General features: G+C 43.5%; 1 protein-coding gene across 7 annotated transcripts in view; it reads left to right on the forward strand.

Annotated features, from left to right (window-relative positions):
• Positions 1-5711: 5711 nt before the first annotated feature.
• The window catches only part of FAM13A (family with sequence similarity 13 member A), a 133844-nt gene continuing 114945 nt past the window's right edge, over positions 5712-24610 (forward strand). For 6 of the 7 annotated variants that reach the window (XR_008730957.1, XM_055702450.1, XM_055702459.1 and 3 more), the window contains exons 1-4: positions 5712-5845; positions 11222-11411; positions 14219-14428; positions 23767-23947. Coding sequence is in view for 6 of the 7 variants with exons in the window: in XM_055702450.1 (XP_055558425.1) it covers positions 5819-5845; positions 11222-11411; positions 14219-14428; positions 23767-23947 (608 nt within the window). In the remaining variant the exon portion in view is untranslated. The remainder of the gene's footprint in view (positions 5846-11221; positions 11412-14218; positions 14429-23766; positions 23948-24610) is intronic. The other variant, XM_055702475.1, reaches the window with a different exon arrangement.

Here is a 24610-nt window from a genome sequence, read left to right on the forward strand (position 1 = left end):
TTTCTGTTTTCAACTTTGACTTATCAAATACTCACAAATGTTCTGTTCCAAGTGGCCAAGAGAAGGAAGCCAGGCTACAATGTGGCTGGGGCAGGCCCTTGTCCTGCAGATCTGGTATTTAGCTGGCAGGGGTTGGCAGCTTGGCTGAAATGAGTAACAGGCTACACTTCATAACATAGCAAATGGGCAGCCATGAAAGGTTTTGGTAGAAAGTATTGTGTCACATATGTACTTATTTTCTTTATGTTGCTGTAAGGAAGCTTCTCATTCCTTCTGAGCTAAGGGCAAGTGTTTAGCATACTCAGCCATTCATTTAGCCAGCTTTTTCTTAGGCTTTGCACATATGCAGGTTGTTGAAAGGGACTTGAGCACCCAAAATCCCATCTTGCGTCATCCATTTTATGAGGTGATACATCCTTTCATCACCAGTTTGGGACCACTGGTATCTTTGTGAATAGCTTTAATCACTCTCACAGGTCTGCTCCAGGATGTGGGAGCTCTACGAAGATCAAACACTACAGCACTTTGATGAAATTTGTGTTTATGGTTATTGGGAGGGGGGAGAAAAGCAAAGGAGAGGGGAGGAGGGGAAGAAAATGAAACTTTAAGTACCATAAACCTTAAAAATACACATACACCACACACCCACAAACACTATATTACAAATGTAGGTACTGGACATTCTTCATTGTTTACCTACAATAAAAAATAATGTATTTATAAATCCTTTCTCTATTACCACTGATTATTTCTGGGCTTTCTTTTACAGTCCTGTTTATATGATGAAGTACTCATTCAGAGTATTCTACGTTCAGATAAATCCCATGAAGTCATGACTGCCTCCAACAAATACTGACATTTTCTAAAGAAAATTTTGTATAAATAAAGTGGCATGTCATAGATAACAAGATGATGTTGAGCAGCAGAATAACATTATTCAGGCTTGATTAAACTGTAAATTGTGTTTCACGGGCAAGAATTTGGGGTTTTTACTTTGCAATCATAATATGCGATCATAATATTTCATATCAGAATTCTTCTTCTCCACACGTCCTTCCCTGCCTTGAGGGGCAAAGGTGCTGTGAAGACATTCAAAAGTCATCCTGCCATTTCGTAGGGTTTACGTTGCAAAAGAGCCACACAACAAAGGCCTGCCCAATCTTTCAGTGAAAGCCTCAAAAATGCTGGATTTAATTTTCTGTCTTGTATGTGCTGCCTGGTGGCTTTCAGTGTTTCTCCATTCAGACAATGCAATGAAGTGAAAACAAGCTCATTTCTAGTCACTTTCTCATTTTCATGCAGAAGTGCAAGGCAGCCATGTATTTGTTCACAAAAGCAAGCAAGCAAACAAACAAAACCATTTATATCAGTTTAATCTGTCTACGTCAACAGCATCCTGGGGAAAGTCATCCTTTTGACTCCAAAACCCCAGTGTATTTTGGTTGAGTGTTACTGAAGGGCTAGCACTATTGTTACCAAGCAAAGGTAAGCAAGGCTGATCAAATTAGAGCCAGTGGGACAGAAGGCAGCATTTTGCCAGGCTGCTTGGAGAAGTTAGTCTATTTGTTTATTTATACTTATTTTGTGTCCTTTAGCACTGGCACCAGAGGGAGTGGGATGCAGGGCCCTGCTGCTATCCTGGGCTGCTGGCAGGTTGAGCCCAAGTGCCAGTATCATCACCAGTCTCTGAGGATATTTCTTTGTAGCGCAGGTGCAGGCTGTGTTACTGTGGAGTAAAATCCTCAGAAGCAGTTTGCTGTCGGGCAACTTGCCTTGCGCTTGCATTTAGGCAGAAATTGTGGAACATGCTTTGTGCTTTTAGTCTCCCACATATGTTTAACAACTACTGTGATTTTTAGTATGACTTCATGCAGGCGTAGCGATTTGCCTGGGCAAAAGTTAATTGCTGTGATACAGTTTTGGTTTGGAGAGGGGAGTGACATTTCATGCTACAAGCTAGGAGCTGGGGTGACTCCTGTTCCTGGTACTTTATTGCTCTTTTAAAAAACCAGCTTTCCTGGATCATAACCTAAATTATCACACAGCCCTGCAATGGTATTGTTTCTGTGCATGGCAAAATTACTCAGATCGCCAAATCCTCATACGTCAAACAGTTTTGCACAGACATGTTTAACTTTGTAATTAGGTAAACCTGAATAAGCCTAGTATTAATTGAAATAATTTTGTAATTAGTTTGACTGTCTCCATCTCATTGATTCAGTAGGTTGGTAATCCCACTGCTTAAGTATAGGTTAATTTTGTACTCAGCTGTTTGATAGCTATTTCTTTTTCCTTGGTTCCTTATCCTTGGAGTTGTATTTTACTATGCTAAGTTAGTTCAGTAATACTTCACATAGATGTCTTGATCAAAATGAATCATATGCTTTTTATTGCATGCTTTTCTTTTGCCTTTTTTCTTTCTTTCTTTCTTTAAAAGTGCCTTGTTATTGCTTTTTGGATGAGAAGTCCTGGTTAGTTACACAATGGTATTGAAACCTGTCAACCAGATGCTTTGGCCTGGCAGTTTCCAGCTGTACTTGCATGCTTCTTGATGCCTTGATTTGCCTCCTTCTCTTACCTGCAGCTGCCAGCTCCTACACTGTGCTCGTCACTGCAGTACACCCCATGTTTAATTGGACTGGCCTCCTCATGAGCGCCCTGGAAGGTCACAGCAAGTGTCCTGTGGCTGGCTACTTGGGCTAGCCAGGACAGAACAGAGTAATGTTCAAGGATGTCAGAGCTGCAGTAGACATTTATTTCACAGCAGGCTGCTTTTATGCGGTCTGTTGTGAAATGAGTACTGAATTCTGATGTCACAGTGGAAACGATGAATAATAGTCAGGTTAAAGCAACATATTGCATAGCAGAGATAAAGGGATTATTCACAGAAATAGCGTGAGGAAGTTCCTTTGAACCCCAGCTGTTCTTTCCCTCTGGGAATGTTGTTTCAACATCTGAGATTAAATGCCTTATTTGTAAACAAGTGGAAGGGAAAAAAATGTAATTTTTTCCTTTCTTGATTCATTGCATGATTTTATTAGTCTGTCCTTTGCAGTGTTTTTACATTACCTTTTAGCTGGTACGTGAAATTAAGAGTGTAGATGATGGACGTGTGTATCTCGGCCAGAGAATATATTCTGTTGGCCTCCATAAATACAGGCACGTTAAAAAGCCAGCGAGCACTTCTTGCACACAGATGACGGTGTGGCTGAGAGCTGTAGGAAACAACTGTGTGACCAAGGGTCGGTAGGCATGGTGTGTCATAAAAGCGAGTGATCCTCAGCTCGTGGGTCTCATAGACTTTTCATTAGTCTTTCACAACATGTTTGCTCTGATTTGAGCTCTCGTGGCTCTAGACATATTTATGACAAGTTGTATGAATATTCATCCTGCAGTTGCACTGCCCATACAGTATAAAACTCCTTATGAGTAGAAAAGGGAAGAGACAGTGGTTTGACGCAACACCTTAGCCAGAGAACATGAAATAGCACAATGGGGATCTTATACAGAGGTGTGCTTTGCTGTTGGGTTTAGGGAGTTTTTTGTTTCTCTGTGGTAGTCATGACTGCTTCTGATTTTTTGTTTTCTAAAGGGTTTTCTGAGTTGCTTACAGGAAAACAGTGAAGGTTTCTTGAGTAGGGTGCAACCTACAGTCAAACACCAGAGCACGTCTTGGCTGATTTCTGTGGTGCCAGAAGTACATGCGGGGTGTTCCCTGTTCATCACACCTTTCTTTTGAACAGTCATCCTGAAGGGTGGTGGTTCACTGAAGGGAGTGGAGGAACCTCAGGATATATATAAAAAACACATCCCTGGGGAGGGTGGAAGGGGCAGGAAGGAATCTACTTAGTTCTAGAGTGGGGTTAAGAAAAAGTTCAGGTAAATCTTACCCTGCCCTGCACAGAGGAAGCTGGCCCTGTGGGGTGCTGATGAGGAAAAGTTAAGAGGAGACAAACACATTGAGGAAGTTTCAGTGTGGTTCCCATTCTTTTGCTACACAGCAGATGAGTGTGCTGGCCTTCAGCTCTCTCATGACTTTAAGCAAGTACAGGAGTGTCTTTTCTAACACAAAGAAGTTACCAGCATGTCACAACCCCAGATGCTCCAGTGACTTAACAGAACTATGACTTTCCTGGCTCTGATAAACAGCTGTGGTGGAAAAATACTGCATCCAGCCAGAGTACGGGCTCTGGGGCTGCTGCTGCTCGTGCTTGTCCTTTTTATAGAATGAGACTGTACCTGCTGCCTGTCAACATACATTTATAAAAGCCTTAATGCCATAGCTGCTGTTTGCTGTGGGTTCGTATCTGAACTCTTCACCCTCAGAGCCTCCAGGGAGTTGCAGTTTCTCATCATTCACCCTCTAGATTACAGTTTGAAGCATGCCATTGGGTTTTACTGTGAAGCTGCAATTAGGACTAAGAAGAGAGCTGTGTGTGATTTATGCGAAAAGCATGTTAGAGGCTTACAGTAAAGAGAGGGATAGAGGAGGGTGAGGATGTTACATCAGCTCACTTTCAGAGTCCCATAGTGGACTTAAAAGGAAACACTAATCCATAGTCTTAACTTTCTGTTGTAAACTCGCAAACTGAGAAAGTACTTGTTTTTTGAGGTTAGACTAGCTGAGAGAGGAAAACAGAAACTGAGTAGGAAGGACATTCTGATTGCGGTACTTAATAAAAAATAAATTTTGAATGAAAACTCCAATCTGCAGGGTAGCATTTTCCCTCTAATGGAGAGACTGATAAAATCTTCTTCTTCCCTTTTTTCTACTTGGACAGATTTTCTTTTGTCCCTGTATGAGAGTCAGGTATTTCTGAGAGGCACTTTCCAAAGACCTTTGCTCCTACCATTGCTAATGCCCAGCTGAGCATTGGCTGCATACAGGCGGATACAGAAATACGCATGTGGTGTTATGTGCTTTTCTTCCACAAAAAAGGTTCAAACGTGTGAAACGTGCAACTCCACAGCTCTGTTCTGGAATGTGCTTTAAATTTCTAGGACAAATACTGCTTCCAGCCTGCAGCGACTGGGAGCGGGGTGCTGGGGGAACTAATTCCTCTTCCCACCGTGACGTGACTGCTGGCAGGCGCCAGCTGTGTGGGTGCCCTCCCCCTCCCCTTTTCAGTTTAACCTTTCTGTTATTTCACCAACATAGCCCTACATGGAAAATCTCAGAGGGGTTATGTCTGCACTGCTTCACACTTTCTAATTTCGGGCCAAATATTGCACTGCGTCATGCTCTCCTGGGCCCTGGCGCGCCTGGCTGTGCCGTCAGAGGCTGCCCTGGCACAGGTGTTTGTTTTGCCTCGCTAACGTGACTCCCCGCCACGCTGGCCGTCTCTGTTAACCTTTAAGCATGTAGGGCCTAGAGCTGCTGGCGATTTTCACCACAGCCCCGCTACTACTTCTTGGCCGACGGCCGGTTGTGCCGTGGCGCTTCCAGCGGCGGACCGCTGCTGATGGCGGCCAGGCCCTCACACCCGTGGCGCGTCCCCTCTCCCTGCTCGGCACCGAGCGGCAGCTGCCGGGGATGGCGGGGGGATGGCGGGGGGCCCGCCCGGGCCAGCCGCAGGGCCTGCCCCTCGTCCGCCATGACCCGGGGAGCCTCCGTGAGGGAAAGCCCTCTTCGCCGCGCCCCGCCGGCGGCTCCCGCGGGAGGGGCAGGGGGCAGGCCCCGCTCCCCCCGCAGGCCGCGGGGGCGGGCCGGCAGGGCGGGCGGCACCCCGGGGCCGGGCCTCCCGCCTGGCGGGTGCCGCTGGGCCCAGCGAAGGCGGGTGCCGAGGGCAGGCTGCGGGAGCCGGCCCCGCCGGCCGGCATGGGCGCCGGGGCGCTGGCCATACGCGTGAGTAGGGGGTGGGAGGGCGGCGGCGGCGCTCCTGGGCGAGCGGCCGCGGAGCGTGGCCGGGCCGTGGGGAGCGGGGGACGGCTGGCTACCAGCTGCCGCCTCCCTCCCGCCGGGGCTCCGTGTGAGGCGGGGGAAGAAAGCGGCCGGCCTGCGCCCGGGCCCGGTGCCCTCGCCTCATCCGGAGCGCTCTCCTCCCCTCTCGGCAGCTGCCTCTCCCTTGGGAGAGGTGAAGGCTGATGAAGGCCGTTCCAGGCTTCTTCTTTTTTTCTTTCTTTCTTTCTTTCTCTTTTTCTCCATTTTTAAAGTCGGCAAGTAACTGCTCTGCATCGTTCCCAGGGTTGAGTTGAGGTGGTTGGATAGCTGGAAAATTGTGCCCCTGTGGCATATAAATAGCTTTTCTCAACTCCAGCCATGCCTGGGCGGCACTTTGCAGCGGCATTGTGCAGAGATGATTAAGTTGCTTTTTCCAGTGTTGGTGATCGCTAATGGTTGCATTAACATTTGGACAGCTTTTCCCTGTGTAAAATCAGATCTTCCATCTGTAAGATCATACAGCGTGGAACTCCTTGTTTTGGAGCTGTTTTGTGGGTGGGATTTCATTTTTATTTTGCTTAGATGTATGTTTTGGATAACTCTGTGTAACTGTGTGTGTTGGAATGGAAGGGGTCAGGCCCTGTGAGGAGGACAGCCAGGGGAGGTGAGGAGGGGGTGTCTGCTGCTGTCAGTGACCCGCTGGGGTCCATGGAGCCTGGGGGGGTGGGTGAGGAGCCGACCCAGAGTTTATGGGTCAGGATCAAAGGGAGGGCAGGGACAGGTGACATTGCAGTGAGGGTCTGCTGCAGGCCACCCAACTAGGAGGACCCGAGGGGATGAGGCCTTCTATAGGCAGGTGGGAGCAGCCGCATGTTCACAAGCCTTGGTGTCCTCCTAGGGGACTTCAGCCACCCCGATATCTGTTGGGGGGACAGCACAGCAGGGCATAGGCAACCCAGGAGGTTCCTGGAATGCATTGATGGTAACTACCTTCTCCAAGTAATAGAAGAACCAACAAGGAGAGGTGCTACACTGAACCTTGTTCTCACCAGCAAGGAAGGGGCTGGTGGGAAATGTGAAGCTCAAGGACAGCCTTGGCTGCAGTGACCATGAAATGGTGGAGTTTGAGATCCTTAGGGCAGTGAGGAAGATGCACAGCAAGCTCATTTCCCTGGACCTCAGGAGAGCAGACTGGCCTCTTCAGGGATCTGCTTGGTAGAGTACCATGGGATAAAGCCCTGGAGGGAAGAGGCCCAAGAAAGCTGGTTAATATTCAAGGATCACCTCCTCCAAGCTCAGGAGGAATGCGTCCCAACAAAGACAAAGTTGGGCAAAAATGCCAAGAGGCCTGCATGGATGAACAAGGAGCTCCTGCAGAAAGTCAAACATAGAAAAGAAGCCTGTGGAGGATGGAAGCAAGGACAGGTAGCCTGGAAGGAATACAGAGAAGTTGTCCAATCAGGCAGGGATCACGATAGGAAAGCTTAAGCTCTGATAGAATTAAATCTGGCTAGGGACATCAAGGGTAACAAGAAAAGCTTCTACAAGTATATCAGTGATAAAAGGAAGACTAGGGAAACCGTGGGCCCTCTCCAGAAGGAAATGGGAGACCTGGTTACCTGGGACATGGACAAGGCTGAGGTACCAAATGACTTTTTTGCCTCAGTCTTCACCAGCAAGTGCTTCAGTCACACTGCCCAAGCCACAGAAGGCAAAGGCAGGGACTGGGAGAAGGAAGAACCACCCACTGTAGGAGGAGATCTGGTTTGAGACCATCTAAGGAACGTGAAAGGTGCACGGGTCCTTGGGACTGGAGAAGATGCATCTGCGGATCCTGAGGGAACTGGCTGTTAAAGTGGCTGAGCTACTATCCATCATATTTGAGAAGTTGTGGCAGTCTGGTAAAGACCCACTGACTGGAAAAGGCGGCCCCTTTTTTATAAGGAAGACCTGGGGGAGTACAGGCTGCTCAATCTCACCTCTGTGCCTGGCAAGATCGTGTGGCAGATGCTCCTGGAAACTGTGCTAAGGACATGGAAAATAAGGAGGTGATTGGTGACAGCCAACGTGGCTTCACTAAGAGCAAATCATGCCTGACAAATTTGGTGGCCTTCTGTGATGGGGTTACAGTGTTGATGGATGAGAGAAGAGCAACTGATGTCATCTAGCTGGACTTGTGCAAAGCATTTGACACAGTCCTGCACGACATCCTTGTCTCTAAACTGGAGAGATGTGGGTTTGACAGATGGACCACTTGGTGGATAAGAAATTGGCTGGATGGTCATACTCAAAGAGTTGTGGTCAATGGCTCGGTGTCCAAATGGAGACTGGTGATGAGTGGTGTTCCTCAGGGGTCAGTACTGGGACCAGCACTGTTCAACACCTTCATCAGCAACATGGACAGTGAGATTGAGTGCATGCTCAGCAAGTTTGCCAATGACACCAAGCTGTGTGGTGTGGTCAACCTGCTGAAGGGAGGAGATGCCATCCAGGGTGACCTTGACAGCCTTGAAGTTGGGCCAGTGCAAATCTCATTAAGTTCAACAAGACCAAGCGCAAGGTCCTGCATATGAATCAAGGCAACCCCCAAGCACAGGCTGGGTGGGGAATGGATTGAGAGCAGCCCTGAGGAGGAAGACTTAGGGTGGTGATGGATGAGAAGCTCAACATGGCCCAACAACGTGCACTTGCAGCCCAGAAACTCAATTGAATCCTGGGCTGCCTCAGGAGAAGGGTGGCTAGCAGGTTGAGGGAGGTGATTCTGCTCTCCTGAGACCATACCTGGAGCACTGTGTCCAGCTCTGTGTCCCCCAACATAAAAAGGACATGGACCTGTTGGAGCAAGTCCAGACCAGAGCTATGAAGATAATCAGAGGGCTGGGGCACCTCTCCTATGAAGACAGGCTGAGAGAGTCGGGGTGGTTCGGTCTGGAGAACAAAAGGCTCTGAGGAGACCTTAGAGCAGCTGCCAGTGCCTAAAAGGGGCTACAGGAAAGCTGGAGAGGGACTTTTTACAAGGGCGTGTAGTGGTAGGACAAGGGGGAATGGCTTTAAACTGAAAGTGGGAAGATTTAGATTCGATATTAGGAAGAAATTCTTTCCTGTGAGGGTGGTGAGGCACTGGAACAGGTTGCCCAGAGAAGCTGTGGATGCCCCATCCCTGGACATGCTCAAGGCCAGGCTGGATGGGGCTTTGAGCAACCTGGTCTAGACGAAGATGTCCCTGCCCATGGCAGGGAGGTTGGAACTAGATGATTTTTAAGGTCCCTTTCCAACTCAAACCATTCTGTAATTCTATGAATTTTTTGTTCCTAGTTAGTGCATCCTCTCCAGATCCTGAAACAAGCTCAGAAATTTCATCTGCAGTGCCTGTGGGCATGGGAAATGTCTCTTGGTTCTCTTGCAAATTTAAATCATGAGTTTCCCCAAGTGAATCCCACTCTATGACTGAGGTTTTTGAATGCTGAGGCAGGAACAGGCTGGAAACCTGTAACTGAGCAAGATGGTGAGGCTAATTGGAGGCCTTAATTGGAAAAGCTCTCTGAGCATCACATCTGCTCAGAAACTGCTCAGAGGATTTTTGCTGTCTTCTGCATTTAACCCAGGCTACATGATTTTTGCTTTGGCATGTGTCTGCCTGGAGTGAAAATCATGTATTATTCATTTAATCCTGAATGGGAACATCTCTTTTTTTAAAAATAAATTTGATATTTTAACAAGTCAGTCAAATTTTAGTTTCAAACAGAGGCGTGTACTGTTTATCATAAATATTTATAAAGTGGTCACAATAATACTGTGTTTGTTTATATATTTCCATTTCCTTTCACACATAATAAAACATATTAATATAAGTAACATCTGTTGTAAAGATCAGGTAAGCGTTGCATAGGACCTGGGACTATAGAACACGGTGTGCTCCAAATAGCTGTGTTTAATGGGAAGACCACAGCAGAGTGAGTGACATGAACTGCTAGATCCTTTTATATCTGAAAGGACAGTCTTGCTTAACTGCAGCACCGATGCAGATGTTCATGTTGCTTACAGACTGTAGGAAAAGTGTCATCTCACAAATGAAGAGATTTCAAGGATTTGTTTAAAGATCCATATCTTGCTAAAACCTGTCTTACATAGTCAAGTGCCAAGACTTAGGCAAGAGTCTGAGCTCTTTTTTGTGTTACTGCACAATATTCCCTATGTGTAAGGTTTCTACTACCTGTCTGGTAATAAAACACAGTAAGGATTAGTTTATTTTTAAGCATCATGCTAGTGGTGGACTTCTTAAAAAAATAAGATTGATCTCCATGGTAGGAGTGGCCCACGGTTCCTGCAATGTGATGTCAGAAACGTGAGGAAATGAATCAATAAAAAAACTTACTTTTTCTTTTTTCCCCTAGTGAGGTTTTCTGAGTTGTATGTGTTTGTCCGTATTAGTGAAATAATGCTTAGGTGTGTCTGGAAATCACAACTGTACTGGGTGATGCTGCTGCTCTGCCTTGAGCTGTGTTTCCAAATGTGCAACACTGTATGCAGATTTAGATTTCTGCCTATTATTGATTCTATAAATTAATCCTATATTAAGTTATTCCCTTGGATTTTATTGGCTATGCTGTCATGTTTTCTCTGGCACTGCAACTCAAAATGTGTGAGAATGTTGTGCCTCCAGAAGAACCTATGGGATGTATGCAATTAAGGGTTTATTGTGGAGTGGGTTTTCCACTCTCCTTATTATGTGTAATTAGATTGCATAGTCCCTTTCTAACCTTAAAACCTTGGTAATTAAATTTCAGGCTTAGCAGATACCAAGCATAACATAAGACTTTCCGTAAAGATCTCACCTGACAGTGGCCAAAAGTAATCCCTAGGGAGCAGCTTCTGGGAGAAGGGTGCAGTGAACTTTCCCCAGAGTATGTAGTCTCCCAGACTCTGACAGGCATCCTGGAGGCAACCTGAGCTAATGGTGGGATATTGGGATTTTTCATGTTCATGTTTGTCCAGTTGCTTTTGTAACCCATGTGAACTGCATGAGTTACAACAGCAGTCTCCTGCGATTCCCAAGTATTTGTTAATTTAGTAACAAGCTTGCATACATAAGCATGTCTTTCTCCCTTATCTTAACTACAGACTACTTACACTCTTCTCCTGTTAGTTACTCTTCTAGTTTTTTCTCTGTTCTTTTTTATTTTCCTACTGCACAGAGTTTTTACTGTGGATTAAAGGGAAATAAGAACAAAACCTTATTCCAGAGCGTAGAAGCCAGTTTTGATGGCTGTGCATACATTGAGACTGCAACCTTCTGCAACAAATGTGACTCATGCACTTTTTTTCCTCTGCTCCTTTAAGCAAAGCAAATCAACTGTGAGATTGAAGGAGGACATGAAAAAGATAGCTGTACTTCCACTGAACAAACAGAGGGACACGACCTGTCCGAAGGTGTTTGGTGTGAGTCTTCTGGAGCTCCAGCAGCAGGGACTGAGCAAGAACGGCATCCCAATAATTGTGTGGAATATAGTTGAGTACCTCACCCAGCATGGTAAGCTTGATGGAATCACTTTTGTTTAGTAGCGCTCTTTATGTATTTCGGAGGGAGGGATCCATATTTTTGGTTGTATAGGGGCTAAACAGGGTTGTGGCACTAACCACAGGCAAGTTATTCTTTTATGTCCTATTACACGTATAGTTATTACTGTGTGTGGTTTGCTGCTTTCTTTTTCTACCTCCATTCTGAACTTGCTTTTTAGTAGGATGTTTATAAAGGTAAACTACAGTGTTATGAAGCAGCACACTCTCATAAACAAGCTGTACAGTTTATAAATTAGATGTTTCATTTGTGAAGGTATGTGTAATTTTCTAGTTGCAAAACATTTGTCTTTAACGCTTTCTGACAGTAAGAAGACATATCTATCTATATAGAGATATTCATGTGCATACACGCACACACCCATCAGAGAACATTACTGAATAGGAATATGTGTTCTTGCAGGTTTTCAGATATATTCCAGTTGTTATTAATTCCCCAAGGAAGCAGGTGTACAATTCTTAGCTTCTCTTTCATTCGTTTAATGGAACTTTAGTTCCTATTGTTAAAACATATCTCTTTGCAGAAATCTAGAGCACCGTTGGTGCACAGATGTATTCTGTGGCAGTTGTTCAGCAATGGAAAAGATTTTGTGGAGGTAATTTCATCTTTTAAGAACCTGCATCTGGTTTTACACTAAGGTTTTTCTTTTAGCCCCTTAGTAATGATAATCCAGTTGCAGAACCTTAGATTCTATGTCTGTATCTTGATAGACCCTCAGAAGCTGGTAGATGCAAACATGAGTTTTTTGTTAGCTTGAATTAAGGTATAGTGCAAATTTAAAATGTGATCCTACCTTCACACAGCATCATCTTGCTTGATCTACTTCAACTTGCCTTGAAGTGGTCTGCTAGAACACCAAAAGAGCAAGGATGGAACAAGTTTTTGCATCATTTAGGGGTCAATTAAATCCAGAAGCTGATAAGCACCTTTGACCACTCTTGTGGGCTGTGCTGTGTTCTATAAAAGGATCTGAATCCCTCATGACTGTGTCCCAAATATGAACTAAACAGGCCAAGTCCTCTACTGTGCAGAAAGATTAACTAGGCTTCTGAATGCCAAGGTGATTATCCAGCCCCAGTACAGACAGAATCCATTCTTTTTCTCAGAAGTGCAAGCAAGATTTCAAAGATGCCCCCTCACGTGGGGAGTTCTTGAAACGGGTGTCCTTAGCTTGCATAAAGTTTGTTTTGTGAATTAATGGTGAAGTTAACTGTGAAGACATTTTTAACAGAGGCCCAGGTAAGAATTCAAACTATTTGGAGGCAGAGTGTTCTGTGAATAATGGTGTTGTCTTAAAACTTCTATTCAGAGAAGTTGTTTTAATACACATTGTAGGGCTTTTTAAAGCCAGAACATTTCAGAGTCTCTCTTCCAGCTCATGAGAAACTGACTACCCATTTGAAAAAGCTGAGCTGACTGTTGGGCAGCTACATCCTTGAACTAAATTTGCATTAAGAGGCCTGTTTTCAAATTCATAGGTGAAGCCAAGTTTTGCTATGCTGAATTTAGGAGTATAGTATGTTCTAGCCTTTATTTCCATAAATGACTGAGGAAGAGAAAAGGAAGTTTTATCTGTGTGAGGACTATGTCCTTTGCTCGCTTAGTGCTGCAGAAATGAAAATATTTTTTGTTTTCTGCTGCCCTCAAGATGGCAGTACAGCATGCCACATAAGAATGCGTTTTGCTGTGATTACAGGCATATAAGATCTGTAAGCAGTATCTGATATTAATTAAGTAAAATGCTTCAGTGGTTGTCCATTTTTTTCCCCTTACTACATAGTTTGTCTCCTGGTCCAATAAAAGAGATTATTTCTCTCTGCAAACTCTGCTGCATCAGTATCGGTTTCTTGGACTGGAGGTGTTCTATCAGACTGCTGTTTCATGATGTCTACTCTGAACTGATCAAAACCATATATAATTTGATACTTTTAGTGTTACACTTCTGAAGAAGAATAAGCAGGTCTTGAGACGCGGTATTAGAAAAGGCAGAATGTTTAAGGTGAAAGTGTTCTAAGAAAAATTGATTTACTGGGTTCAGTTTTTGGCACTTCGCTGAAGGTTTTGTATCTCAGCATATGCCTAGAAAGTGATGTTTGATACAGTATGATTCATCTGGCTTCCTCTGTGGAAACCTTTCTGCATCTCCTTCACTGCATGTGAAGTGTCTGGCCTGAAGTCATTGATACCTTTTTTTCATTGTGAAATACTTTGGGCTTTGTGCTGTCCAAAATACACATTTGCTTGCTGAGATTTTCTGCTGTCATAAAGTTGCAGCACTCACGATGGAGTTAGTGCTGCAATCAGCACGTATTCAGATGTTTTTGCTTTGTGATGGTCACAGGTAAGAAGCTGTCACCCTAAAACGTGAAGCTGGAAGTAGTCATGTGTGTGAATTTGGCAGAGTCCCATTCAAGGTGATGGGCTACTTGCAAAAGTGAAACAACAGAACTGTTTTGTAGAGCCTGGATCCTTTTCTGTTGAAATATACCAATGCAAAATGTGCCTGTCTCAATTGATTTCTGTAAGGTGTGAGGTTACAGCAATGCCACTGAGTTTTGTGGGTTCTTAAAGAGTATCCCAGGCCTCAAGATCTGGTTGTTAGTATTTGCTAATTATCATAATCCAATTACTTGACTAGAGGAGGTTTCTGGGGGGAAAATAGTATTTTTTAAAAAACTGTGTTGTATTCATTGTTGTTTCATCATGTCACTGGGGATGTCTTAGTTCAGTTCAATCTCATACGCAATATATGATTACAGGTATGACACAGGAAGGCCTCTTCAGGGTAAATGGCAGCATGAAAATGGTAGAACAGTTGCGTCTGCAATACGAGCGTGGAGAAGAGGTGGAACTTGTTAAAGATGGTGATGTGTACTCAGCAGCCAGTCTGTTGAAATTATTTTTGAGAGAGTTGCCAGATGGGATTATCACCTCTGCCTTACATCCCAGGTTCATTGAGCTTTACCAGGGTAAGTGAGAGGTTAAATCTCCATCCTTCAATGTGCTTTCTTTCTGGGTAATTGGTTATGCAGTAAGCATAACCAGTCCTCTCTGTTTCTTACTTTACCTGCTTCGTTCTGTATTTCCTTTGACTTCAGCTCTCACCTGCTCCCAGAGTGCTCCCAGATGTGGAGTTCTGTTACAAGAGACAGAAAATTGTTTCTTATGTGTTCAGTAAAGTCTGGACTATTTATGAATTTCTAATCCAGTTAAATCTGCTGAACATAAACTGAAATGATCAGCTGGTTTCTTTTGGACAAGCTTGTAGACAATAGCTGCAGTCTCTTTATAACACAGTGCTTCTGTTTAGCTAGAGTGGTTTCTGGCAATTTCATTCCAATGGACTCAGGAAAGTTCCAACAACTTCATCTGCTGATTAAATTGAATATCCATTGGGTCCAAAGCACACATTGTCTAAGTTTCTGCTTCTCATTAAGTAATTGCCCATCAAAAAATGAGCCAGTTTGCAAGTAACAGCTAACATTTAACTTCTATTCTGCATCATAGCACACAACTTGGAAGACTTCTGTTTTTCTTTCTTTTTTCTTTCTCTCTGCCCCCCCAACCCCTTCAAGTGATTGATCAGTCATAAAAAAGAACATCAGTTCTGCTTTGGAAAGCTGAAACTTGCACAACTGTCTGTCAAATGATTTCTCAATCTAATTCATCCGTATCAGACAGTCAGTGGTATTAGTGGAATAGGGGATTGGTCCTGTTCCCTAAGCATATGTCAGTGGCAGTTCTTTTCTCTTGCTGCAGGTAGTTGATGCGTCTTCTTCCTGTCTTCTTAAGAAGCTGCAGAGTGGGTGGGTAAAGGTTACTAGAGATCTGCTCTTTACAGCAGAGCAGCAAATGTGATGGCATGATGCAGAGGAGGAACGTGCGTTCTGACATGCATCCCTAGTGGAGGATGGTACAAAGTCCTCGCTCTCTTGTCCGGAGGTCTCGCTTCAGCTTTTCTTGCCTGCAGTGGAGGTGAAGTTTAGCCATAGCCTGGAGGATGGAGAACATGACTATGTGTTTTCTTTCTTCCCTGTTTGGGGCGGTACAGATTTTTGAGGCTGCAGTAGAGAAGAACTCAGTGCCTTCCCTTAAGTGCAGACATTTCAGCTGTAATCAGGTTGTGTGCGGGCTGTGTAAAATACATTCCTCGTTCAGTAAAGTTGCCTGAGGCCCAAGGATAGGGTTCAGGAAATGTTGTGTAGGAAGATGCCATTGTTTTAGAAAGTCCCTTTTTTCTGGTCATCATTGTGCTTTCGTTTGGGTCTTTTAAACTTCACGGGGTCTGACTCATGATCTGTATGTATTGTGTTCTTTCTCAGAAATCACTGTTTAAGTGGAAATTTTATTTAAATTGCATCTTTGCTGTTCTACATCCCTGTCCTCACAAAGGTCATACTGGTGCATTGTGCTGGGAGCTTCCAATGTACTTTGTGAACAGTGCTGTTTGTGGAAAGTTTAATTTGTGCCTGCTTCCCACAGGAAATGCAAAATCTCCCCAGTAATTTCTGTGGAAATGAAATAGTTATCATTACTTAGCAGGTTTACCCACCAAGCTTTCTTGTTTTAGAAAAAAAACCCTACTGGTGTAACTTATGAACCCAGTTCTGCAAAAGCCAGTCTAACTGTGATGTGTTTTCATAACTGTTTGCCTGTATTGCGCAATAGGCTCCAGTTATAGTCCCATTATGATTTTGATTAGGGGAAAAGAAATTCTTATTTGAAAAATGCCAGATTGGCTGTTATGGCAAGAGGAAGCTCTTGTAAAGTTTGAAGAAAACAGATTTTTGTTTTCATGGCCTAGAAAATACAGCATAATTGAGTTGCTATGAAAGGCACTGGTGACTCTCATTGGGTTCAGATTAGTTTAAGGGGTAGGTGGGCCTTTGTTTACAGTTGAATGGTCAACCAGCTATGCAGGACTGGAGGAGTTATCTGTTCACTTACCAAAGTACGTACAAGGGTATTTGTTGCAAAATGGTACCAAGAGAGCACATGCCTGGGTGTTCTTCTTGTAAACTATGAAGAAAGTAGGTCAAGCTGCTTATGAGCCAACAGGTTATTAAAAAATAACTTTGAATCTGGAGCCATTTTGCTGCATGTCTACCGTGAAGACAATTACAAGCTCTGTTACAACCTCTGTATTCTCTCCTGTTGAAGCTTTCCATGAGAAATGTTTTTTTCATTATTACGTTAGGGTTCCTTTGGAATATTTTCAGGGCTTGGTATGGGCATTTTTTTAAACCAGTTGAGATCTTGGCCTGAGAATAAACACAATTTCTTCCTATAAAAACTGTTAGGGAGGGATTCCTCTAGTTAAGAATAGTTGGACTGAAAATTACCGATTTTACCAGTAGCTGTAACCCTTTTTAATTCCAGGTGTAGTCTTTGTTACCAAACTAAGAAGTAAATAATCTGCCCTTTTATGAAAAAGAGAGAACCTGACCCATTGGTAGTTCAGGAAGCCCATGCAGCTGGTTTGGCATGCGCTCTGCAACCTGTGCATTGTCACATGAAACAGAGCTCTGCACTCTCCCCAAATCTTGATGCACTGCTGTTTATATAGATGTTCAGCATAATGCCAAGACTATGCAGTTCCAGAAAACATCACGTAGCATATCCTAAAGACTGTTTGGTGTGTCCGGACATTCTCTCTCTGACCTCGGAGAAGAGCCGTGGCAGTGGGAGTTAAGAAGGGCCTCCCTCTGTAAATGATGTTGATTGGAGATGTGTGAAGCAAGTGCAGGCCAGGGACGCGCTGATAGTGATCTTGGTGTTGCTCCAGTCTCCTTGGAGCACATGACAGATATGAAGGCTGCCCATTTCAGGGAATCCTGGGGTAAAAAATGTCCATCGCAATCTCTTGTGACTGAGCCTTCACTGCAGAGCAGATCCGTGCCTGCCTGTGCAAAATGGCTGTGCTTACACAGCGGTCAAAGTCTCTTTCAGAAACCTCAGTTGGAAGAAATCAGCAGCTCCCATACAGCAATCCCTGCCTGAGCTTGTTTGTTCCTTCTGGCTCTTCATTCTTTATCTTTCATATAGTGATCACTGACTCTTAAGACATTTGTACATACTAGAAACTAGGTTGCTATTGTACTTTCCCTTTTTAGCATACAGAAAGCTTTCCCCTTAAGTGAATTTCTCTTTTGTTCATCATTGCATTCCCTCCTCCAGCAGGGATACAGTGAAAAGTGGGTTCCTGTCTTCCTTTGGTACTCAGTCTAATTAAGGTGAATGCTATCTGATCACTCTGTCTTTCTGACATTGCTCCATCCTAAAGAATTTATATTTTTCAGTGGGCAGCAGCTAGATGCAGGTTCTATCTCATATACCTCCTCCTGCTCACAACCTGCCATGGCTGGCAAAGTTTTGTCTGGTACCCAGCAGCAGCCCTACTAGTTTCAGGGAGAAGGGATGAGAGGTGGTGGAAGGGAAGGAGCAGCTCCCTTCTGGATCAGCAGGTCAGTTTTGGGGAACGCTTAGTGGTCAGCAGCCGTTTGAGTTACATGAACAAGCAGAACCAAAAAATACAGGTTGTGTTGGGGGATTTTAGAGGTCAAGTATCAACCTGAACAGTGACTGTGAAAATGAATAAGTGAGTGCGAAAATCAATAGGTGAGAGCTGACCCTTTAACCATGGTATCTGCAGCAGTGCAGCAAATCAGTTTCACTAGGTGTCTGTGGTTCTCCAGGCTCCTGTGGCATAATTTTAGCCTTTTTCTTTGGCTTTTATTGTCATTTTGGTGTTGTTAGGGCTAGTTCCAAACTAGAGAAGTAGCTGCTGGTTTCCACATGCAGATGATGTTTGTTACACAGTAAAAACTCTTGGAACTGTATTTCTTATGCAGATGATGACACTTGGCAGAGCTGCAAAAGAAAGGGAGAGTGCTCTGCTCCCAATATGTTGGCATGAAGTATAAATACAGTGCTGCAAAGTGCCATAGTGATGCAGAGCGATGGGTCTCAAGTTGGGTTGTAATGACAGCCTTCTTATGATGAGGACTTCCAGCACTTCTGCTACTGACGGCAACATGGCATGATTTTCTTTTTTTGTTTTGTTTTTTCTCCTCTGGGGCAGGATAGTGTCTGAAGCAATTGCTTCTTGGCAGAAAGAGACTGGAGTCCCACTGCCTGTAGATTGTGGAGGTGGAAAGAAATGCTTTGATTCCTCCAACAGCCCGGTGGGTGCAGCAGTAGTGCAATGTACAACCTGCTGCCTGTGTGCCAAAGATGAACTTCCTAGAGCATGTTGATAGCTACAGACAGATGCAAGCTTTTCTGTCTGCCCTCCAAGCTGGCAGTACGCAAGGCATTTGAAAGCTATGCAGACGTGGTAGCACGACACTGAGCCCTAGGCTCTCCTCCTCATCTCAAAGCAAAGATAATTAGCTAGGGCACAGCACCATGCTGATAGAGTTTCAGTGCTTCCAGGCTGGAGTTTTTTGGGGTCAGACCATCTGAGATACGAGCAAAGTAATTGCACACACACCTGTCTACAGGCATCCATACCTTTAGTGATGTTCAGGCAGCATGCTCTGCAGGGGGAAGGGGTAGCATGAGGGATGAACTGGGCAATTAAATCGTGTCAGTAGCATGTCAAAGAAATTCAATATGTTCAGAAATAGGATGAACCACTGGAAAATATGTCCCCCTTGTTGTGATCTGTGGGTGTATACTGAAATTAAATGAGACTGAAAACACCCTTGCAAATGTGTCTGTGCCTCCTACACTGTTGAGGCTTCTGTTGCTAGTTAATTAACATTTTTAGAGAGACTGCCTGTTGTTTTCAGTTGTCTCCTTGACTTGTCCCTCACTAGTGAGTCCCTTGCTCAGGTTTGAGGTGCCACACTGCCCTTGCTGGCTTCCTTGGCCCTCTACCTGTGTCATACTGTGTTCTGTGTCCTCCAGCTGCTGAACCTGCATGTGGCCTGAGGCTGCTGGTTTTGTTCCCTTCCTCAGCCCAGAAACCACCATCTCACCCCTGGTTTCAAGCTCTTCCTGGCTGCTCATCTAGCTAGACTTCTCTTGCAGACCTCTTCTGGGGTGCTGTCTGTCTCATGTGGCTTCTGGTAGGCTCCCAAAATAAAAAAGTGAATGCCTTTGACTGCTTTGAGACCACCTTCCCCTTAGCCTTCATTCTTCTTTTACTCCTTGCTCCTTCGCTCTGCTGTATTGGGCAAAATTGTCAAAAGAGCTTCATGTGCTGTGCTTGAAAATCCCGAGTGTGTTTGTAGCTGAGCATATGTGGAAATATGGCTTGAATATAGGTTCTTGAATTGCCTTTGAAAGTCTGGCACTCTGTTGTTTCCATTATTGACAAGCTTGTTTCTCTCATCTTAGGATGCTGCAGAGACTGAAGCATATGTTTAGCTTCATGCCACCCTCTTTAATCGACTAAAAAAGACTGCATTTGGTAACCTTGACTTCCACGGGACAGCTTGTACTTCACAGAATTAGGCAGGTACACAAGCTTAGGGCTTTGGTACGCTTGATGCTTGTCTGCATGGTGGCATAAACAGCTCTGGTGCTCTAATGTTTCTGTGATGGTCAGTACCAGCTGAGTAAACCCAGTGATTGATTTTGAAGCAAATTGAAAAATTGTCTAGCAGGTGAACAAAAGGAGGAGGAATGCTCTGAGCAATTGGTTGTTATGACTCAAGACTATTTTTTGCTCTCATGTAAGTTGAAAAGCTGTTTTATTTGAAGTAATTTGGTCAGGGATAGCAGATCACCACAAATCTTAATCGTGATTTTAAAAAATTAAGCTGAAATCCATGAAAAATGTGTCAGCAGCAGGAGAATTAGCAAGTTAGTTTTGTGTTTTGGATTGTATTGGGAGAAAAGCTTGAGTTCCTTCCCTTGGTTTTTCACTGGAAAAGGAGAGATAAAAGCCATATTTTCTTTCTTCCATTTCACAAGGACAAGGAATTTCATGACTCAGTAAGTGGGGTTTGCTGCTGCTGTTTGCTGCAACTGTTTGTTGTTCAGTGTCTCTGTGTCCTTCAATTAGGGTAATTTCTCAAGATTTTATGATCTGATACCTGTCTCAGTTCTTGAAAGTACAGAAATGAACAAAGGTTTGGCTGTGCCCAGTGATAAGCATCTCTGATGTTGATCTGCACCACGTAATGTATCATGGTTAATGAACAGGGACATCCTACCCACCAAACGCAACTGCTGCCACGAGGCCAGTAGCTTTGTTTGTTGTCAGAGTGCAAACCTGTGTTCAGAATGTTTTGTGGAGGTTATCATCTTTCTAATTTGGAAGGGATGAAAAAGCCTTGAATTCACTGAAAAAAAGTGAATGGAAAAGTACCTGTCAGTCTAAAGCCCCAGTGGGAGTCTCAGAGACGCAATTAGTTCTCAAGGGCATTCCCTAATTAGGTGGTGGGGTGATGGTGGTGGAAGAGGTGCATTTTTTCTAGGAGTTGGCTTTGGCTTTCCTTATCATAACTGCAAGCAATTTATAGTAGAAAACACTATGTGCTAGTTGTTTTCTTATCTAAATGAAGGTGTGTTAGGTGAATTTTGATGTTCTGGCAATGTGGAAATTAGTTGTGTGTTATTTTCTTTAAGCTTCCTGAAAAGGCAATTAGTAATCAGGTCAGAGACTGTCCAGTCCACTTTGATCAGTGCAAATACAATTAAATTCTTTATTGTTATGCCATTTAACACAGCCTTCAGAAGCATCCTGAAATTTTGCTGCAGAAATAAAAATAATAAATTTAATTGCTTACTGTTACCAAGCTGATTCATATTAGCAAAGTCAGATTGTTTTTATTCTGTATAACTAAACAAATTCTGAAAGAAATACTTAACCAAAAATCTTATTTGTTTATTTATTATATCTGCTCCATGCATATTTGATATTCGGCTTTTCTGAAGGAGCTAATTTATTAGCTGTAGAAGAAAAGGATATAATTAATCAGTTGGCTGAAACATTTGGTCTTTTAATGTGACTGGCATTTTAAACTTTGGCCTGCTGTCATGAAAGAATTCATCTTAAGTCTGTTGTACCAAAACAGATAAAAATGAATTCTCCATGCACATAAAACTTAAAAAGGCTTCTTTCACTATATACTGTATTATGCATGGCGTGTAAGGCAGGAAACCTGAGCCTGGAAGTAGATGAAATCCCACAGGTTCAACTGTACGAAGTAGCAAGTATGTACATACAGAACTCATTAGTTTCCCAAAACAAACAAACTCATAAATCCTGTTTATTAGCCACAAAAATGGCTGATTGTAAAGCAGAATTCATATTGCAACTTAATGGTTGAGTTTTCAGGAGTCAGTTTCAAATATTTTATACAGACTGCTAATTTACACAGCTAAACCACTTTTCGAAGCACTCTACCCTGGAATACTGTGCGGTCTGGCCCTGGAATATTTCTGGGAAATGAAAAGTAAAAATGAAGATGAAACTTCTGTGTTCAAAGGTTTTCAGTTTTTCTTCCTTATTTCTCCTCCTTCTCACCCTCTCCCTTTTTTCCCCTCCTATTTATTTGTTTGTTTATTTTTACCCTCACAAAAATGTTGGGGAAATATAAAATGTTCTTTGTTCCTGCAACACAAGGCATGGAATGTTTTCCTACCACTTCTCCTTTGCATGCTGGTAGCAGGGCATACAGCAGAGGCAGCAACTACTTCCTGAACTGTTTCAGAATCAGCTGGCTTCATCTTCTTGACTGAAATTGAGTCTTGAAGACTGAGCGAGGTTTGGGTTTGATTGAATGCTGGGTGAATCTCCTTGCTAAGGATTATAATATGCTCTGAATGAAAAAATACCTTGTTACCCTAAGCATGAAGAGGATGTCTGTATTCCCATGGTAAGCAGGCAGCTAGCTGCTTTGGGACAAGGCAATCTGTTACAGAGAACACAGAAGGTTTGCATTTAGCGTGAGCTCACTTTTTCTTTCTGGCATAAAGATATCCTTCCAACCACTAGAACGGTTTTTAAACCTTACAGTACATCTCTAAGAAAAAAGCAGTTACCTATCAACAGTATTACATCATTAACACTGTCAACCTATAAGGCTGATAAATAATAATAAAAAAAAAGCACTGGAAATGCACAGCTGCCCTCAGTTGGGTATTAACAGTTAATGGATCCTGCTTATAATTAGATTGGTGAGGAAAAGCTTTAGGGATTGAGGTCTTCTGTCTGAAAATGCTGTTGCACAAAAACCCAAGAACTCTGCATATGTGAGAATTTCAGAGAAATTCCATTTTGGTGGAGAGTAGAAATTAGTATTTCCAAGCATTAAGGCATCCTGTTTTGGCATAAAGGGAAGGAAATACTGAATTATTTTCAAAACTTTGCTTTTGTTAACATGCAAACCCAAGATTTTGGTGGGTACCATTTACTTTTTAGAAAGTATTTTTGGGCTGCAGGAGGGAAGCAAAGAATTTTGCAGGTTTTTAGTTCAATTTCAGAAGCAGAATGCTATTAACTAGAAGCTGTGTGTGACACCAGGCTTGTGTTCTCTGCCTGGGTCTGTGTAAGCACAGCATCTGTGAAGTTCATGCAATTTTTGCTTTAAAAAAAGCAGCAAAATCCTGCATGAAAGAAGACTGACTTTAGTCAGGCTTTGACTTTGCTCAGTTCAGTATGGGAAACCTGTATCCATACTTGCATTCCAGAAGATTCTACGGTGTAACAAGCTTGCTCTCTTAACACCAGACCAGTTGTTACAGAGTATGACGCTGCCCTGCACAGCCTTTTTTCCATAGGCAGGACTCCTCACCTAAGACGAGTTGCCACTGACAAAAGATACAAAGCTGAGCATTTCATAAAATGTACCCACAGAAAGTACTGGAGTACTGGTATTCTGAGGACACCTGCATTTTAGGACACTCTTTGTTCTACTGTTCTTGCTTTCCTATTTTTGAAGACTTTCATGGGAGGGGAAACTAAAACTGTGAGAGAGGGCTGGGGAAGTAGCGTTAACATCCAGAAGAAGCACGGAAGCAGGAGATCTGATAGAGCTGGAGTTAAATCCGTAGCTGTGTACAGAGTGGGAATAAATATGCTCTAATGCTGTTACCTATGACTTCTGCTGATTCTGCTCAGGAAAAGTTAACAACTTAAAGGTGAGCATAAAGCAGTGCCAGTGGTGGCCAAGATGAGCTTCAGGAGAAAGGTGCAGATTTCCTGAGGAAAACTGAGGGGGTTGAGGGATTCTGTCTCTGTACAGAAATTATATTAAATTTTAGATCCCACTGCTTGCTCACCCATGTAAGTAGATTGGCAGCAATGTAGAAAACCATATACGTATGTTTTTTCTTCTCTTGTTTTTCCTAGATCCTAGAAACGACAAGCAGAAGGAAAGTAACTTGAAAGAACTCCTTAAAGAGCTGCCTGATGCTCATTACTGCCTGCTGAAGTATCTGTGCCAGTTCCTGGTAAAGGTTGCTGAACATCATGTAGAGAACAGGATGAACCTTTGCAATCTTGCCACTGTATTTGGACCAAACTGCTTTCAGTAAGTTGGGGTTTTCACTTTTCTCCATATGTTGACGGAGAGTGTAACGGAGCAGATGGCCAGAAATGTAACTCAGAACCCTAATTTGTCAGGATGATCTAACAGAGGCAACGACTGGGGCTTTGTGATAAATTTTAGTGCTAAAGCTTTTGTTTGAGCTGAATGGGAGTTGAGTTGCTCTCCCATCTCCTCTTGCTATTTTGCTCAACAGTTGGTCAGTTTCCTGTTGCTGCATTGACAGCAAAGCAGGAGTGTAACAATGAAAGGCTTTCAGACTGTGTAAGTGCAAGGAGATGTGCGCTCATACAGCTTTCTTCCTTTGCTGTCAGATAATATGGATGCTTCTCTGTAGAAGGCTTTGAGAAAGGATATCTGGGGGAGGACTCCTGTGCAGCACCCAGGTGCTGTGTAATTTCTAGAGGTGGATACTGCACACTCTCTGTAGATTTGGCCTTCTGATCTGGTGTCTGTCCTCAAGATACTAATAATTCTGGGCTCTTTATCCTTCTAGTACATTCAGGAACTGCTCTGGAGGTTATGGAGTTCCACCAGTCTCTTGAGACTTCTTACTGGACTCACTAGTTTTACTAGTTTCTTTCATTGGGCCCAGTTCTTTGGTGCTTGTGGTGAAGACATGTACATGCTTGTGGAGCTTGCAGCAGT

Source organism: Falco cherrug, chromosome 1 (genome assembly GCF_023634085.1).
Source record: "Falco cherrug isolate bFalChe1 chromosome 1, bFalChe1.pri, whole genome shotgun sequence".
Lineage (NCBI taxonomy): Eukaryota > Metazoa > Chordata > Aves > Falconiformes > Falconidae > Falco > Falco cherrug.